The following is a 19607-nucleotide window of genomic DNA, read 5'->3' as shown; positions in this document are numbered from 1 at the left end:
ATGCACAATCATAGTGTGAACTATAGGCATTAGGAAATAGTGGTTTTGTTAATGGATGCATTAATTTTAATACTACTCTGGTAAAGGATGTTGAAAGTGTTATAGCATGAATATGAAATGTCCACCACAGGCTCACAGGATGAACACTTTGGTCTCCATCTCATGGCACTGATTTGGGAGGTGGTGGAAACTTTAGGAAGGGGGCATAACTAGTGGAAATGGATCACGGGGAATGTGCCTTTGGAGATTATACCTACTCCTGCCAATTCCTCACTTTCAGCTTCCTGTCTGCCTTGAGGTCATGAGACTGCCATGAGCAGTCTCCATGATGTTTGTCTCATTACCAGCCCAGAATCATCAACATCAAGGGATTGAAGGCTCTGAAACTCTGAGCTAAAAGTTGTTTTCTAGTGAGCTGTGAATCTTTCAGTTGTTCTTCCAGATGTTTTGGTCAGAGCAGGGAGAAAACTAGCTAATGTTGTTTTGGTCATAAATTCTGACACAGTCTTAAATGCAGAAATCCATTTTTACATGACTGACTTCTTAAAAACTTGAACATGTGACATTCAAGCTTAGTTCACTGGAAAAGTTTGGCCAGGGTTTAGCCACAATATCTTGGTTAACATTAACCTTAAAAGTGTCTTTGCTTTCATTTAATCAATTAGCCAATTCTGAATAACTTTTTTCTTTCTTTTTGTTGGCCATGGGGCTTGAACTCAGGACCTGGCTGCTGTTCCTGAGCTCTTTTGCCCAAATCTAGTGCTCTTTCACTTTGAGCCACAGAACCACTTCCAGTTGTCTGGTTATCAATTGGAGCTAAGAGTCATGGAACTCCTAGTCCTTAGACAGTAGTTCTTGGTGGACCCAAAATACAGGTAATTTTCATGACTTCTTTTTTTTTCTGGGCTTTAAAATATATAAATGTATATGTGTGTGTGTATATATATATATGTATATATATAGTCAACGTGGTGTACAGAGGGGTTACAGTTTCATACATAGGCAGTACATTTCTTATCAAACTAGTTACCTCCCTCTTTTTCCTCCTACCTTCCCTCCTGCCCAATTCCCTCCCCCCGAATTGTATACTTGGTTTATAGCAGGTTGTCTTGTAAGTATTACTGCTGCATTGGTTTGCCTTTTACCCTTTATCTCTCCATTTTCATGACTTCTTTTTGCCAAACATGCCTTTCTTTTATTTTCTTCTGCTTTTATCTATCCATAAGAATTCCTTGATACCATTTCAAGGGATAGGAAATTTTTAGATAACTCAATTTTTGATGTATTTTTAAACTGAAAAAAATTACATTGTACTTACCACACAATTCATTCTTTTTTTTTTTTTTTTTTAATCTATGATAGGGACAGAACTTAAGAGTCCCAGGATGCTGGGAAACACTCTACCACTCAGCTATACACCAGCTCCAATTCATTTTTTTTTTTTTTTGGCCAGTCCTGGGCCTTGAACTCAGGGCCTGAGCACTGTCCCTGGCTTCTTCCCGCTCAAGGCTAGCACTCTGCCACTTGAGCCACAGCGCTGCTTCTGGCCGTTTTCTGTATATGTGGTGCTGGGGAATCGAACCTAGGGCCTCGTGTATCCGAGGCAGGCACTCTTGCCACTAGGCTATATCCCCAGCCCCCCCAATTCATTTTTTTAAAGTGTACAATACTGTGTTTTTCCCCTAGCATATTCACAAAAGCTTACAGCTATCACTATTATCTAATACTAGTCCAAGCAATGACTCCCCCCAACCTGGCAATATTTTTTTTTTTTTTTTTTTTTTTGCCAGTCCTGGGCCTTGGACTCAGGGCCTGAGCACTGTCCCTGGCTTCTTCCCGCTCAAGGCTAGCACTCTGCCACTTGAGCCACAGCACCGCTTCTGGCCGTTTTCTGTATATGTGGTGCTGGGGAATCGAACCTAGGGCCTCGTGTATCCGAGGCAGGCACTCTTGCCACTAGGCCATATCCCCAGCCCCTGGCAATATTTTAATTAAAAATAATTAAGAGTGATAAAAGAGTAAGTTGAAGCATTAGGAATGTTGTTTCTAGGGTTTTTTGGGGGGGACGGGGGATAACAATCTAAGAACTTATGCTATTTCCTTACCTTTTTTTTGAGTACTGGAAACTGTACACTGGATCTTGCTTAACATAATAAGATGCAAGATGTTTATGACAAATGACAGAAATAAAAAAAATATTGTCTAATTTTTTTTTTTTTTTTTTTTTGGCCAGTCCTGGGGCTTGGACTCAGAGTCTGAGCACTGTCCCTGGCTTCTTTTTGCTCAAGGCTAGCACTCTGGCGCTTGAGCCACAGTGCCACTTCTGGCTGTTTTCTGTATATGTGGTGCTGCTGGGGAATTGAACCCAGGGCCTCATGTATACAAGGCAAGCACTCTTGCCACTAGGCCATATTCCCAGCCCCAAATTATTGTCTAGTTCTTTTTGTAATGTCCATCTGTCAGTCCTAGAAATCTTAGCCCCACGTACTGCAGGCAGGGCAGAGCAGAAGCAGTGTGCTGGCAGGGGCCAGAGGGGTATGTGCAAGGGCTGAGGAGGAGTTACTTGATGGGGTTGTGGGGAGACTGGGAGACTGAGCAATTCAGCCCAGGACAACTTACCTAACTTTCATTAAAGAAGTAAGAGCTAATTACTTCCTGTGTCTCTAAATGCAGTACAGTAAACGGCAAGCCTGGGAATGAGTAGAAATGCAGAATACCCTACTCTACTTCAGAATCGTAATCTGTATTTTAATAAACTCTCTAGGTGATGTGTATACATATTAAAATTTGAGAAGCACAGTTTTCCTGGCCCCTCCAGGGGAACTTTATGAAAGCCCTCGCAGAAAAGGCCTAGCAGGGCTGGATCTGGAAAAGCCCAGTGGCCTGAGAATGGGGCGGGGTTTTTAGAGCCCGGAAGAATGAAGGCCAATCACCAGCCAGTCACCTGTTGCTCTACCATTATTATACATTTGGCTAGAACCTATACGGATGTCTTCCGTCTTCCATTTCTTACAAAAGTCATCTGTAAGGCTCATAAAACTCGACCTGCGCCTCTCGGGGCCCGGAAGCTCGTTCGTACTGCGCAAAGGAAACGGCAGAATCAAAAGTACCGCTGTAAACTCAAGTTTTGGCTCCACCCCCGGTCCCGTAGCCCCGCCCCACCGCCTCTCGGAGGCGGAGGGAAGCCGATGCCCCGCCCCTTCCGATACAGGCGGAAGTGACGTCATGCCAGGGCCAGCAGGTCTTTCGCTCTTCCCCCTCTGGTATTCTTCCTTCCCAGTCCCTTCCCACCCTTGCCCGGTTCCTCCTTACGTCCCCGCCCGGGCGGCTACGCGGGCGGCCGAGGCCATGGAGTAAGCGGACTGTCGCGGCCAGGTGCGGGGAGGGCCGAAGGAGCACAGCCTGGTGGCACCTAGGGGGCGGGGGAGAACGAGCCCCAGCACCGCCCCTCCTGGGACGAGAGCCGGGAGGTGAGTGAGGGATCGCGGGCTCCCGCGACCTCCCGCGGTGGCGGAGCCGTCGCCGTTGCCGTCGTTTGGCTTCTAAGGGCGGTGAGGGGAGAATGGAGAAGGACCGGCGCGCGGGGTAGGCCTGTCAGGACCACCGGGGCTGGCGACTGTTGCCTAGTGACCGGGTTGTGGACTGGGCGGGACGGTGGGCGTCCGTGAGACTCTGGGCCGGGGGAGCGGCGAGCTCGAAAGAGCCAAGAGGCCCGAGTCCCCGGAAGAGGCCTTGGGGGACGAGGGACCCGGGGAGGGAGAGGCCCTTGCGTCGTCCGGGAGCTCGGGTTTCGGCGGTGGGGATCTTGATATTCTTTTGGGAAATTGGACACTGCTCCGGGACTGGGTGAGACAGCTCCTGTCGGTTGGTTCTGAGGTCTGGCTCTGGTAACTGGAGTCACGGACCTGGGCCCTGCCCTCCCCGCGTCCTTCTCCGACAGTAGCTACAGTTCTCCAGGGGAAGGTTATTGTGTGCTGTGTGTGTGTGTGTGTGTGTGTGTGTGGTGGGTGGGGCAGGTGTTTTGTTAAGACTGAAATATCCATCATTGTACTCCTCGGTTTTCTGAACGACTGAAAGAGGATGAAGATTAGACTGACAAAGCTTGCAAACACTGTGATCATATATACCTGTGATCGATAAGTAAGGACACCAGTGTCTACCTAACAGATTCAATGAGACTCCACACTGAAGTGACTTAAAAGTACTGTACCGGTAGGGACTCACTTGTAAGTTGCCAACTAGATTTTTTTTTTTTGTATATCCAATCCAGGAATTGTTTGTGATGACACTTTAAAGAACTGTTTGTTGAGTAAATTTTCTAAATAACGTGTCTCAGATGTTAAAAATTAATGAATAAACAAAAAATGTTCTAAACTAGCCATCATTACAAAACTTGATGTTGAAAGTCATGTGCTTGAAGATTCCTTTTGGACTTTACAAGCTTTCCTCCCTTGCCCCCTCTAAAGCTGCCTGAGGAAGAGGGAATTGTGTAAAGGAATGAACCTAGTGGAGCCTCCATTCTTTTCAGGCCTGCTTTGCACAGGTGAAGAAACATACTTTTTTTTTGTCTCTAAGATACATAACAGTGAAACAAACAGATACACTGTAGTTTGATAAAATGCTACATCGCATTACAAACTCTGTAGTTGGAAATAATTCCTAGTTACTTGAAATTCATGATCTATCCTGTTGTATTTCCATTGATTTCTATAGGAATTGAGATTTGACAATTCTCATGTCACATAATCTGTCATGGCTCCTTTGATTAATTATTGATATCACCTTAATTAGAATTAGAACAGTCTACTCTTCTTTAACACTGGTCTAGGGCCAGCCATCATCTCTTATTTGGACTGTTTTATTAGCCCCTCTGATTATGGTCTGCCTGCATTTACTGTGGTCCTCTCAGTAGTTTTCCACACTAGATGCAGTGACTTTTTCATAATATGGACCTAATCACATTGTCTCCATGTTTAAAATCCTTCAGTGGCTTCTCATTGAGCTTTTTTTTTTTGGCCAGTCCTGGCCTTGGACTCAGAGCCTGAGCACTGTCCCTGGCTTCTTTTTGCTCAAGGCTAGCTAGCTCTCTGCCACTTGAGCCACAGCGCCACTTCTAGATATGTGGTGCTGGGGAATCGAACCATTGGTTTTAGGACAAACTGAAATCCTTAACATGCCCTTTACCGCCCTGCCTTCTGTCTTTTGTTTGCCCTTTTGACTCTAGAATCCTTTCTGGACTGTCTTTCTTCCTTGTCCCTAGTTTATCTTTCTGTTCTTCAGATGAATAGCTTTTGGTTATGCTTACAAGAAGCATCTATTTTTTAATTAATTAATTAATTAAATTTATTTTTATTTTTTTGCCAGTCCGGGCCTTGGACTCAGGGCTTGAGCACTGACCCTGGCTTCTTTTTGCTCAAGGCTAGCACTCTGCCACTTGTGCCACAGCACCACTTCTGGCCGTTTTCTATATATGTAGTGCTGGGGAATCGAATCCAAGGCTTCATGTATATAAGTCAAGCACTCTTGCCACTAGGCCATATTCCCAGCCCCAAGAAGCATCTATTTGACCCTAGAAATGCTCTTCCTTTTCTTTTCATTCAGTTAATGTTTATTATACAATTCACTTCAGAGAAGACTTTCCTGACCAAGATAGGTTTTCCTGTTTCAAGATACTATTGCAGGGATGCCATATTTATTATATACTCAAACTAATGAAATGTTTTTCATGTCTGGATACTGTGTAAGTACCTTAATAAATATTTATTAAATGAATATGCTGGTGATTGTAGTAGGCATTCTACATACATTTTCATCTTTAGTCCTCATAGCAGTCACCTGAGATGTGGGTGGTTTTCCCTTATAGGTTAGAAATTGTGTAAGAGAGGCTAATTGGTAACAATGTTAGTAAGTATTAGAATTGTCATTTGAACTCGGGTTTCCGTGGCACCCAAGATTATGTACTTTTCATGCATTGCTGCACATCAGAATCACACAAAGAACTTGCTCAAACTACAAATGCCTTAAATGTACCTTTATAGATTCTGATTCCAAAGGTTTGGTATATACATAAATATCTACATGATTTAACAAGTTATTATAGGTTATTTAAATGTCCACAAGCATTGGAAAATATTTGTCTTAGACAAATGTCTGATCAGTTTATTTGCACATATTGTGGTTCTACTGCATTTCAGATTTCATAACTGAAGAACTGTAGACTTAATGGAATGACCCTAATGAACATTTAGTGTAATTTCCTACCCAAGTATTCCTTTGCTTTTCTCCAGCTGAAGGGGCTGAGTAGCAAAAAATCTACTACTCCACTTCTGTTGGTTTTCCTTTTTTAAAAAATAAGTTATTTCAACACTCTGATTAACTTCTTAGAGAAAGTATAGCTTACTAATTATATAGGCTACAAATGCCTTTTAAAACACTTGGGTGCATGGTATGCTGGGGTGAGGTGGTGGCTCAAGTGAAACACCACCTGAAGTTGAATGCCTAGAATCTCCAGAATCAACATCAATCCCTCACCCCTCACAAATAACAACTTTGGATAGAATCTAGGCTCCTGAGCTCTTATTTTTGTTCAAGTTTTAAAAATTTTTATCTACTTACTTTTTTTTGTGGTGCTGGGATTGAACTTTGAGCTTTATGCATTCATAGACAAGTGCTTTCTACCATTGATCACTCTTCACACTCTGTAATTGACTAATTGATATGTAATCAAATGTTGCTTTATAAATGCTCATGATGCTTGAAAATTTTCTTTGTACAGTGGTGTTAAATTTGCCAATACCGGGGCTGGGAATTTGGCCTAGTGGCAAGAGTGCTTGCCTTGTATACATGAAGCCCTGGGTTTGATTCCTCAGCAATATATAAAAGGCCAGAAGTGGTGCTGTGGCTCAAGTGGTAGAGTGCTAGCCTTGAGCAAAAAGAAAGGGACAGTGCTCAGGCCCTGAGTCCAAGGCCCAGGACTGGCAAAAAAAAAAAAAAAAAAAAAAATTCCCAATACCATTGCTGAATATTTTATTTTTTGTTACTCCAACTGAACTTAGCATCCTGCTTTTTCACCTTTAGTTAAGTGTTCAGTAATTTTTATATGGCTGTATACATCATTATACATAGCTAGGTCTCTTTAGTTTTGTTGTTTTTTTTTAACCAGCCTTGTCTTCTGTAAGTAAGCCCTTTTTGCTCAACTGATAATAATTAGATACTTTCTGTAGACATACAGAGAATGATCGTGTTTAGTGAGTATAATCTTTGTTCTGAAGATTAAACTTGAATTCTGTTTAGGCCAAAAAATAATTTGAACCACTTATTCAAAACATTTTCATTTTAGTAATCTGAGTGCTCCTATATAGAAGAAATATGCATTTCAAGACAGTATTTCTACATCCTTCTTTCAATGTAAATAAACAGTGCATATGGGAGTGTGGGCACAACATTTTTGTCAGTCATATGTCTGGAACTCAGGGCCCGGGAGCTGCCCCTGAGCTTTTTCACTTAAGGCTAGCACTCTACCACTTTGAGCCACAGCTCTAATTCTGGTTTTCTGGTGGCTAATTGGAGATAAGAGTTTCACAGACTTTCCTGCCTGTGTTGGCTTTGAACTAATCCTCAGAGCTCAGCCTCAGTAGTTAGGATTTCAGGCATGAGCCACTGGTGCCCCAAATTTTCATAAGTGTTCTGCTAAAAGTATATATAGTATATAAAAGTATATTTTTACTTAGAATTACAGAATTTCACCTTATGAATACTTAACTATCAATGATTGTATAAGTGGTATCCTATTTCAGGCATTTATTGAATGAAATAGCAGACACTTATTCCTGTTTAAAGGATGAAACAAACTTTAGAGCTTATTCTATATTCTTATGTTTTTAGTAGTCAGTGTGTATTTTGTGCTTATCAACAGTCTATTATTCTTTGTAGGTACCTTAAGACTGAAAGCCATTAAATATAATTGTACTGTCAGATGTAATTAAAGTAGCATTATTTGTCTTGCAGTACTTTCAACAAAGATACAGGTGAATTCTATTCTTTTTTGGGGAGGGGAGCGTCCATTTGTGGGGCTTGAACTCAGAACCAAGCCACTGACCTTGAGTTTTTTTCTCAAGGGTAGCACTCTATCACTTTGAGCCACAGCTCCACTGGTTTTTAGGTAGTTAATTGGAGATCAAAGTCTCATGGCCTTTCCTGCCTGGGCTGGCTTTGAACCGCCATCTCAGATCTCTGCCTCCTGAGTAGTTAAGATTACAGGTGTGAGCCACCAGTGCCCCTGGCTAATTCTACTTTTAAATATTTTTGGAGAAGGAACTTTTTGGAATATTTTTTGGAGAACGATTTTTTTTTAGCTTAAGTCTAAATTTGCATATTATGTTTCTCCTGTATCTAGAGTTCATGAGCAGACAGAACTGAAAGAATTACCAGTCTCTTTCAGCTGTCTGCCAACATCATGCACTATAACACCCACTTTCGGCAAAGTGCATATGAATTCTACTGATCCTACTCAAGGCCAGGTGATTGCAAGATGGTTGAGTGATATAATATTGGGATATTAGTGTGGCTATCTTAAATCTTATTTAGGCGATGAAGGCAGTTGAATTTCAGCTTAGTTTAGGAAGTATACAAGAAGAAATTGCTTTCATGAATAAGCCTATCTGTTCTTTGTAAACTCAGTATTGGGGGGGACTTATTTTTTCTTCATTAATGAAAATTCATAAGGCTATTATTTTAAGAAACAGTGTGTGGACTCCAGGTTTTTTACATGTCAAATGACTATTGCTAATAACTTCATGTCTCATTTAAGTTCAGACCCTACCTTTATAGGCTGAGATTATTCTGTCCTTGGCCCCCTGTTACTCTTATGATATACTTACTCTTCTTGAGTGTCCTCATATGACCTTTTCAAGGGCACAGTCTTTATTTACTGATTCATAGTGCCAGATTTTTGTGTGTGTGCTGATCCTGGGGGTTGAACTTAGAACCTGGGTGCTAGCTTTGAGCTGTTTTTGCTCTTGCCTAGTGCTCTACCACTTGAACCACAGCTCTATTTCCAGCTCCTTTTTTTTCTCTTTCTTTTTGGTAATTTAAAGGAGTTAAGAGTCTCATGGACTTTTCTTCCTGGGCTGGCTTCAAATTGCAATCCTCAGATCTCAGCCTTCTGAGTAGCTAGTATTGCAGCCATGAACCACCAGCGCCCTGCTGTGGGGCCAGATTTTTACTGTAACTCTAGTCATTTCCCTCCTAAGTTTTAGGCCCCCTAAGTTTTAGGCCTTTGTATTAAAAAATGTACTGTATAACTATTGTTACTTGGGCAACTCAGATTCTGCTTATCTAAAATTGACATTTCTCTCACAAAACAATTACTTCCTACATATACTGCCTTGGTATAACATGTTTCATCACCACTCCAACTCTGAAATTGGAAATAGGAGAAGTAGATTCCTAGCTGTGTCCCTTTCATTTGGTCACTGAGGTTTTTAGTTCTAACTCATACTTGTTTCTTTTTTTTTTTTGTTTTCATACTTATTCTCCTTCATTCTCCTTCACTTCTTTAATTCTTTAATACTTCTTTAATTCAACCTTTCAAAAATTTGTTTTAAATGTGAAGTATAACATAAAATTGCCTAAATAATAGGCAGTGTTACAAGTATAATTATGATAGCATGTTACTAAGCATATTAATATAGTATACTTTAATATATTTCTAGTTTAATATTTTATAACTATAATTATAAATATGATTAATTATGCAGTAAGCACCCCCTTTACCCCCCATTTCTTCTTCATCTTCCATGTCTATATTTCCAGGTGTCCTTTCTTTTATTTTCTTGCTTTGTTTATACTCTGTAAATAGTAGCTATTATCCCTAAAGTATGTACTACAGTTCTCTTCAGTATTGCTATATTTTCTTCTGCCATCCCTAGGACATCTTTCATTCTGCTCAGTGGAGTGATGAATCATCTATTCATGTCCTAAACCCTCTGAGGCTTTTCATGGCTTGATTTCTAATTAATTTGCCTTGATAATCTGGTTTTTATAGACTCCTTTGCCACATTTATTTTTTTCCTTTAGCTTTTGTCTAAAATTGCTTCTAGCTTACTTGGTGTTTTTACTCTTATATTTGTCCCATTCTCTGTTTTACTCCTGCTCTTTGTTTTTGAGACCTGATCTAGTACAGGTAGTCTCTGACTCATGATCCTTCTGTCTCAGCCTTTTGAGGCATCTGGATTTACAGGTGTATGCCACTGCGTCCAACTTCTACTCACTTTTTAAAGATGCTTTGAAAGCATCCCTAAATTGTGCTTTTAGAAAACACTTTTCTGTCCCTCTTCTTTTTCTCTTGTAACACTTTGTGCATATATACTATTTTATCATTCTCTAAGCTGTTACTGTGGTTGCTTTATTTAACCATCTCTACTTCTCTTAATGGTAGATTCCATGCAGCTTATTTTCCTTTACTTTCTCCCTAATTTCTTACACTGTCAGGTATATAATAGGTATTCAATAAAAATTAAGTTTCCAGATGAGTTTCCATTTCTGTTCCCACCTTATTTATGTACACCAGTGCTAACTCTATTTAGATAATGGATTGGCATCTCAAATTTGCATATTGACTCTCAAAACTATACTTTCTTTAATTAATGAAGGTCTTTGTCATTTCTAGAGCATATTGTGATCTTCAATTTAAAAGGGAGAGTAAATCAATTTCTACTTATAGTTTAGATCCTTCATTTAAAAAAGTAGGATTTATTTACATAACTATAATTAATGGAGAAAACTATACAGAAAAGTACTTTCCTCTAATGGTCTTCAAATACTTTAACTTATGTATCCCAAAAGTAATTTTGAATAACAGTACACTCTTTGCATGTTTTTATGTTGATAGCATCTGAAATTTCTTGTTGTTAAAATCTTAAATAGTTGCAAAAGATCTTATTTTTAGGTTGTTGTATATTGTATTTTGTGCTGTTTTATCAAAAACCTTGACGTTTATCAGTTGAAATATATGTTATTGCAGATATATATCACCTAAATTGTGTGTGTATGTAACTGAGTTTGAACCCAGGCCCTCTGACATTCTAAGCCACTACTCTAGACCTAAATAAACATTTTAAAAGAGTTGTAAATAGCCTATAGTTGAATCTTGCTATTTAAATCCAATTTGACAATCTCTGCATTTTTATTAAAAGTTTAAATAATTTACACTTTCTATAATTATTGATGTCGTTGGTTTTAAGTCAGTCTCTTGCTCTTTTCTATTTGTCATGTTTTTTGTTCCTTCCTCTTTTCCTCCTTTTTATATTCAGTTTATTTTACATTCCAACTTTTAAAAGTTTAGTTTACTTTAGGATTACATTTTATCAGTACTATTGGCCTTTTATATGTTTATTATTTTAGTATTTAATTTGAAGTTTATATATTTTTTTTTCCAGTCCTGGGACTTGAACTCTGTGCCTGTGTATTGTCCCTAAGCTTTTTTTTTTGCTCAAGGAGAGCGAGCACTCTACCACTTGAGCCATAGCACTACTTCTAGCCTTTTTGAGTAGTTTATTGGAGATAAGAATCTCATGGGATTTCCTGTCCCAGCTAGCTTCAAACTGCGATCCTCAGATCTCACCCTCCTGAATAACTAGAATAACAGACTTGAGCCACCTGTGCCAGACTTTAAAAAAAAAATATTTTATTGGAAGTGGTGCTGTGGCTCAAAGTGGTAGAGCTAGCCTTGAGCTGAAGAGCTCAGGGACAGTGCCCAGGCCCAGAGTTCAAGCTGCATGACCGACCAAAAAACAAAAGCAAAAAATAAAACAAAAAGAAATTTATTATCATATCAGTTGTACAAGGGATATGTCACTGTGATGTTTCTACTCAAGTATACAGTGTATTCTAACTAGTGTCAACCTCCTTCCCCAGTTCCTAAAACAATTTCAACAGGTTTCATTGTTCTCATACAAGAACATTTTGTACTAAAGTCATACAGATCCTTAATTCATCCTCACTGCTAGACTAGAATCTGATATTACCAACTGAGCCTGTCTCTCTTTTCTAGTACCTACAAATCCCTATTGATCTACAACTTCCTTTTTTCTTTCTTTAAGAAAAATTATGATTATCTTTAAGAAGATGTACAGAGTTGCCATTTAACAAAACAGTTTGTGAATACAGTATATCTTGAGCAATGTCACCCCTTTCAATATTACGTTTATAAGCTAAATCTAGCTTCCACATAGAAGGGAAAACAGGTATCTTTTGTTTCTCTGGGCCTAACTGTACTCTAAATAACAATTTTTTTCAGGTCTTTCCATTTCTTTGCAAATCATGTAGAGTAAAATTCCATTGTGTATATACCACATTTTCTTGATCCATTTGTTCATTGAGGGGCATCTGGGCTGATTCTATGTCTTGGCTATGGGGAATAGTGCTGTAGTAAACCTGGTTGTATAGATGGCTTTATCCTGGTTTATAATCTTTTGGGTAAATGTCCAGGAGTGGAATTGCTGGGTCATAGGGAAGGTCTATGTTTAATTTTTTGAGGAACCTCCACACCGTTTTCAGAGTGGTTGAACAAGTTCACATTCCTACCAACAGTGCATTAGGGTTCCCTTTGGCCACATCCTTGCCAGCATATTTTATTGTTTGTTTTCTTGGTAATGGCCATTCTAACACTGTGGGGCCTTAGTGTGGTTTTGATTTGCATTTCCTTTATGACCAGAGATGTTGAGCATTTCTGTGTCTGTTGACCATTTTAACTCCTTCTGAGAAGACTCTCTTTAACTCATTAGCTCATTTATTACTTGAATTGTTGGTTGCCAGTACTAGGGTATAGGCAACTGTCCTTTAGCGTTTTCACTCAAAGCTGATGTTTTTCCAGTTGAGGCAAAGCTCCACTTACAGCTTTTTTTTTTTTTTTTTTGGCCAGTCCTGGGCCTTGGACTCAGGGCCTGAGCACTGTCCCTGGCTTCTTCCCGCTCAAGGCTAGCACTCTGCCACTTGAGCCACAGCGCCGCTTCTGGCCGTTTTCTGTATATGTGGTGCTGGGGAATCGAACCTAGGGCCTCGTGTATCCGAGGCAGGCACTCTTGCCACTAGGCTATATCCCCAGCCCCCACTTACAGCTTTTTGCTGCTTAATGGGTTATAAGAGTCTCATGGACTTTTCTGTACTGGGTGTGTTTTTGAACCAATCCTTAGAGCTCCTTAGTAGCTAGAATTAGAATTATAGGCATGAGCTACCACATCTAGCATTACTTTTCTTTTCTTTTTTTTTTTTTTTGGTCTAGGCCGTGAACTCTGCCTGAGCACTGTCCCTGGCTTCTTTTTTGCTCAAGGCTAGCACTCTGCCACTTGAGCCACAGCGCCACTTCTGGCCATTTTCTGTATATGTGGTGCTGAGGAATTGAACCCAGGGCTTCATGTATACGAGGCAAGCACTCTTGCCACTAGGCCATATTCCCAGCCCCTAGCATTACTTTTCATACAAGGAACTTGAACACCTGCCAATATTGGTATCTGCAGGGGTCCTGGAACCCATCTCACAAATACTACATAGAACCACACTCAGGTTTGTATTTACCTGTTGCTTGTGAACTCAAGTTTTTTTTTTTTTTTGTTTTTTTTAATGTTGCAGTTTTGTTTTTATTTTTTGAACCAGAGTCCAATACAGCCCAAGCTGGCCTTGCACAGAAATAAAAGCTTGCATTTTGAACTTATTACAGTATAGCTTTAAATGATCTTCTACCACTTCACATGTTATTTTAGGTGACATTTTTGTTCCTGGCAGTGTTTTTCATTTAGAAAACTATAGTTCAACAGTAATCATTGTTTTAATAGTAAAACTTAAAAAAATGCACATTCCTTGCTTAGTATAATATTGACTCAGATTTTATATGGTTGTTTTCAGTGTGAAAAGCACTTTACCACTTGAGCCACAGTTCCACTTCTGGCATTTTTGGTGGTTAATTGTAGATAAGAATCTTAAGGACTGTTTTGGGCTGGCTTCAAACCATGATCATCAAATCTTAGCCTTCTAAGAAGCTAGAATTACAGGTAGAGACAACAATTCCCAGCCCCACTTTAAATATTAATATTTATTCTCTCTCTTCTTTCATGTAACTGTCAAGTATGAAATACTTCTTTTCTTGATGAGAGAGAACTGATGTGACCAAGACAGTTTGGTAGTTTATAAGATTAAATTTTCACTTGAGTGGGTTGAGCTCCCTGAAGGCGAAACTAACGTATAAGTAATAAGTATATGATATTGTTTTGGTCATTCTTTGGGGGTTAAAATTTTCAAACTAGATTACGAGTAAGTGCTTAGGTAAATAGAAAGTGATAAATTCTTCCATGTCCTCTTTTTTCTTAGGTAACTATAACTACTGCAGCCATGGAGTCCATGCTTAATAAATTGAAGAGTACTGTTACAAAAGTAACAGCTGATGTCACTAGTGCTGTTATGGGAAATCCTGTCACTAGAGAATTTGATGTTGGTCGACATATTGCGAGTGGTGGCAATGGGCTAGCTTGGAAAATTTTTAATGGCACAAAAAAGTCAACAAAACAGGTAAGTTATTCAGCCTAATTGAAAAACAATTCACACATGCTAAGTGCCTTTAACTACATGTTTGAGCTTTTATGTTAAGAAATGCCAAAGTTTCTTTAATGAATTCTTAAATGGGCTCTTCAGTTTTATTTCATCTTATGAGATCATACAGATAGATACTTTTTTTTTTTTTTGTCCAGTCCTGGGCCTTGGACTCAGAGCCTGAGCACCATCCCTGGCTTCTTCCCGCTCAAGGCTAGCACTCTGCCATCTGAGCCACAGCGCCCCTTCTGGCCGTTTTCCATACATGTGGTGCTGGGGAATCGAACCGAGAGCTTCATGTGTAGGAGGCAAGCACTCTTGCCACTAGGCCATATTCCCAGCCCCAGATAGATACTTTTATACCTTGTGTAATGTTGTTTATTGTGACTGTCACCTTGCAATCTACTTTTGCTTGCTTACATAAGAAATAAAATAAATACTGGTTGTATATTCCTAACTGAAAAGCTTTTGGACCCTACATTATTTTGTTTATTAACATTTTGAATTTCAGGTTTTCATATTAGCAATACTTAAACTGATAGCAAAGAAATAAGATAAAAACAATCTGAAATTATTTTATAATATTTTTGAATTAACTGGCTAAAACAAAGGGAAAATATTAAAAAAATAGTTGATAATCTAGTTTAACCTATGTGTGTATCTGTCATCTTTGACCTAAATTAGTGAATGAGTCACTGAAAGAATTTCATGAATTTATTTTCTTTATAAACTATAGTCTTCCTCTCTAAGAGTGGTGAAATTGCAGGCGCTCCAGAGTCATTTCTTGTGATCTTTTTTTAAGACTTAAGACATCTTCAAAAAAATAAACACATTTAAATTAGTTGCATTAAAAAAATGTGTTCTGACAGAACACCTACTAAAATAAGATTTTGCACATGAATGGTGAGATAGGTATATAAACTTTTAGGTCACTTGTTTTTAGTTCATATTAGTATTATATAAAGTCCTTATTTTCTGATTCTCTTGTATCTTTAATAATTAAAATAAGGTCATGATTGTATAGATTGAGCATCCCTAGACTAAATATCTCTAAAAGTCTCCAAAATCTAAACTTAAAAAATATGTAATTTTATTGTTATTATTAAGGTGTTATACAGAGGAGGCTACTGTTTCATAAGTCAGTTAATGAGTACATTTCTTTTTTGACAACATCACCTCTTTCTTCAGTTTCCCCTAGCTCCCCTTCCATCCCTGCTTACAGGGCACGTAGCTCTTTTTCCACATAGTGTCTACTGAGTACCGTGACTGCATATATTCACCCTTCCTCCATTTCTACTCCTCCTCTTCCCTCCTTCAAAAGACAAAAGGCAACAACAAAAGCAAAACCACTACCAATAACAGCAACACTAAAACGCATGTTTCCATTTTCTGGAATTTGGATAAATGATACTTTTGGGGTTTTTTTTCTTTGATTTTTTTTTTTTTTTTTTTTTTTTTTTTTGCTCAAGGCTAGCACTCTGCCACTTGAGCCATAGTGCTACTTCTGGCCATTTTCTGTATATGTGGTGCTGGGGAATCGAACCCAGGGCTTCATGTATACGAAGCAAGCACTCTTGCCACTAGGCCATATCCCCAGCCCTGGTTAAATGATATTTTAAGTGTTCAGTAGAGTTAATGTCTTTAGGTTCGTCCCCTAAGAGTATCCTCCTTTAATCTCATTGTTTGTGTATGAATACCTAGAGACCTGTATACAAAATTTAAAAATTTTTGAGTGCTAGTATAATGCCACAAGTGTAAAATTGCATATCTGATCTGATATAATGGATTGCAGTCAAAATACATGTGTACAAGAATATAGGTTAAAATTATCTTAAGGCTTCATGTGTAAGGAACATATGAAATGCAAGTGTATTTCATGTTTAAATTTGAGTACTATTCCTATGAGTTCTTGTGTATGTGCACAATTCCAGAATCGGAAAGAAAATCCAAAATAGTGAAACACTTCTGACCTCAAACATGTTATATAAGGAATGTATAGTCTCTTTATGAGTGTCAACTTCCATGATTCTTTCCTGAAGGCATGTATCATGTCGTTACTCCTTTTCCTTTGTTTTTCTGATGAGACAGATGGAGTATTTGTCCTAGAATATGTTATGCCACCACTATGGTTTGAATCTTCATTCTTCATCTTTTTTTGAGATCTTAAATACATTAATTCTCTTCACAATATCCTCATTTGTGAAATGATGGATATATAACTGATTTAGTAAGGTGGTATAACTGAGTGAGAGCTGATTTTCCTTGGGTAAGGGAGAGAATAAACTGAAGATAGTGAAGAGAATGTGCGCTCTTAAAAGTATAAAATAAGTTATAAATGATTTAAAAAAGAAGTGGGAGGGGAGCAGCTTTCTGTGCTAACAACCATTTAGGTTTTGCCTATATTATGATGGGAAATAGGTTGATAGTGTAGATTATATTCCAAAGCTGCTTACAAATTAGGTTTTTGTATAAACAAGTGGTACCTGAATGACCCCTGACATTCAGCCTATGTTTCAAAGGATTTTCTAGCATTTTCAGGATTTTCTAGTATTCCTTAGGATTGTTATACATTTTGAGTGTTTAACCATTATAACTTACATTTGAAATCTGGTTAAATAAGAGATTATTGAGTATGGAAAAATGGAAAACATAATTTCTGCATACTGATTATGTCACCACAGTTCTAAGATAGAGATTTTCCTCTGCTTCTATTTAGTTAATTAATACATCAGTTACATTTATTTATTTATTTCATTATGGGCTTTTGCTGGTGAATCACGTCATCCTGCCTCAGCCTCCTGAGTTTATATTATAGGATTATAGGCATGATCCACCATGCTGTTTTCCTATATTGTCTTTAGATGAGGACTCTGGGAATCACCCTTTAAAGTATATAGATTTACTAATCATGATAAAAACAAGCTTTTAGAAAAGTATCATATTGCATTAGTTTTTGAGTTGTTGCTATGTGTATACTGTTGTATATAGATGTATAATTTGAGTAGATACTTGAATATCATCTTAGTACTTTTATGCATTTCATTAAATTAGTTATACAATTATTTTATTAGGAAGTGGCTGTTTTTGTCTTTGATAAAAAGCTGATAGACAAATATCAAAAATTTGAGAAGGATCAAATCATTGATTCTCTAAAACGAGGAGTCCAACAGTTAACACGGCTTCGACACCCTCGGCTTCTTACTGTTCAACATCCTTTAGAAGAATCCAGGTAAAGTTCTGCAAAAATATGTATAGCATATATTCTGAACTAATATTTAAAAATATATGTATAGTTGAAGTCTATTTCAAATATTATCAGTGAAAAATTCTTAGTAACTTAAGTGTTCTTTTGTTTGAATTGGTTATTTCCTTAAAATACAACATGTTTGTATTGTGCATTTGTAGTCCTCTTGAAATAGCAATACTTTTTTCATATTTACTGTGAGTCTGTATGCTGATTGTATGCTCAGAAAATATAGTAGTCTAAAGGGAAGATGTCAGAGAAGTATGGAATGCAGTTATTGCTCGAGAATAGAAGTCCTTGCTCATTTGCTAGTATTTCTTGTCTTCTTTTCAGTGAGTCATTATTTTTTTTTCAGTGAGTCATTATTGAGGGACACAATGAATAAGGAATAAGTGCTGTTCTAGGCATTCAGCCTTCTATGCAGGTGGACCTGCATGAAACATCCATTTTTCTTAAGGATGAGCTTAGGCTGTTGCTAAAAATAACTAGACAATGAAATTATGTAATGTTGACTGGACCCTCAAGCCTTCAATTATTTAATATTGCTTTAAATAACCTAGCCTTGTAAACTTTTTCTATATTATTCATAACCAGTTATTCAAACTCACATATTTCTTTTTCCTCTTTAGCCACTGTATTATTCCCTTCTCTGAATTTTAACAACAGAGGAGGAACAGGAAGTAGAGGATACAGCTGGAAGGATTCTAAGCTTCCCATCTCCTTCAGCCAGGACAGTTTTGCTTTTATCTATTTTACATGTTTGTTTTCTGGATGTCAGTATCTTAACATTTTTTAATTTGTAAATCTTTCGTATACCATAAGCCAATGTATAAAGCTGGGCCCCAGCCACTCATGCCTGTAATCCTAACTACTCAGAAGGCTGAGATCTGAGGGTCATGGTTCAAAAAGCCAGCCTAGGCAGGAAAGTCTGTGGGACTTTTTATTTCCAATTAACCAGAAAAAAAAAAAAACAAGTAGAATTATGGCCCAAGTGGTAGAGCAGTAGGCTTGAGCCAGACTCTGAGTTCAAGCCCTAGAGCTGGCATGCACACACAACAGCAATATTTAAAACACTTTGACACTTCAAAATCATGTATAAAATAAACAAAAGCAAAGCTGCTTTGATTGAAGTAAGAATGGGGAGTGGGGCAAATGGATAGATAACCTCACTTTCCCTCTTCCTCACTCCTACTGCTTCTGAAGCTTCTATAGGAAGCCTTCAGGCTTCTTTGAGCATATTCTGAAAATTAGAAATGAAGATATAATGTAGCAATATTTTAAGTCAGTTCATTGATTTCCTTTAAAAAGTCATTTGAAAAAGCAAAGTTAAAATAGTATGTTTCCTCATTTTTTAAGTTAAAAAATCACAGTTATTATAATACTTAATTTAAAAGATTAAATGCTTTATTCGGTATGGTTTACAAATCCTCTTGACTTTGTTGACGGAGCTTTATTACATTGATGGTATATTATGCAAACCAAAAAGAGCCTACTTTACTGATAACTTAATAAAATCTCTGCTAGTTCATGTATATTTGACTTTAATAATGTGTAAAAATGATAGTAATGCATGTTTTTCTCAAAACAGAGATTGCTTGGCATTTTGTACAGAGCCAGTTTTTGCCAGTTTAGCCAATGTTCTTGGTAACTGGGAAAATCTACCTACACCTATATCTCCAGACATTAAAGATTATAAGCTGTATGATGTAGAAACTAAATATGGCTTGCTTCAGGTATGTATTTTTATTCAACAGGTAAAAAGGTTTAAAATCATTTATAA

The 19607-nt window shown here is 38.0% G+C and overlaps 1 protein-coding gene across 5 annotated transcripts in view; it reads left to right on the top strand.

The window, feature by feature from the left end:
- Positions 1-3218: 3218 nt before the first annotated feature.
- Scyl2 (SCY1 like pseudokinase 2) overlaps positions 3219-19607 on the top strand; it is a 43955-nt gene continuing 27566 nt past the window's right edge. For 2 of the 5 annotated variants that reach the window (XM_048357491.1, XM_048357455.1), the window contains exons 1-4: positions 3219-3470; positions 14365-14562; positions 17655-17812; positions 19416-19560. In XM_048357491.1, the coding sequence (XP_048213448.1) occupies positions 14386-14562; positions 17655-17812; positions 19416-19560 (480 nt within the window). In that variant the 5' untranslated portion in view covers positions 3219-3470; positions 14365-14385. Of the gene's footprint in view, positions 3586-5631; positions 5741-7932; positions 8028-14364; positions 14563-17654; positions 17813-19415; positions 19561-19607 lie in introns of those variants that run through there. The other 3 variants (XM_048357474.1, XM_048357466.1, XM_048357484.1) reach the window with 3 other exon arrangements.

The sequence above is a fragment of the Perognathus longimembris genome, chromosome 1 (genome assembly GCF_023159225.1).
Source record: "Perognathus longimembris pacificus isolate PPM17 chromosome 1, ASM2315922v1, whole genome shotgun sequence".
NCBI lineage: Eukaryota > Metazoa > Chordata > Mammalia > Rodentia > Heteromyidae > Perognathus > Perognathus longimembris.
The sequence above is the reverse complement of the archived record's forward strand: the minus strand, read 5'-3'. Positions and strand labels throughout refer to the sequence as shown.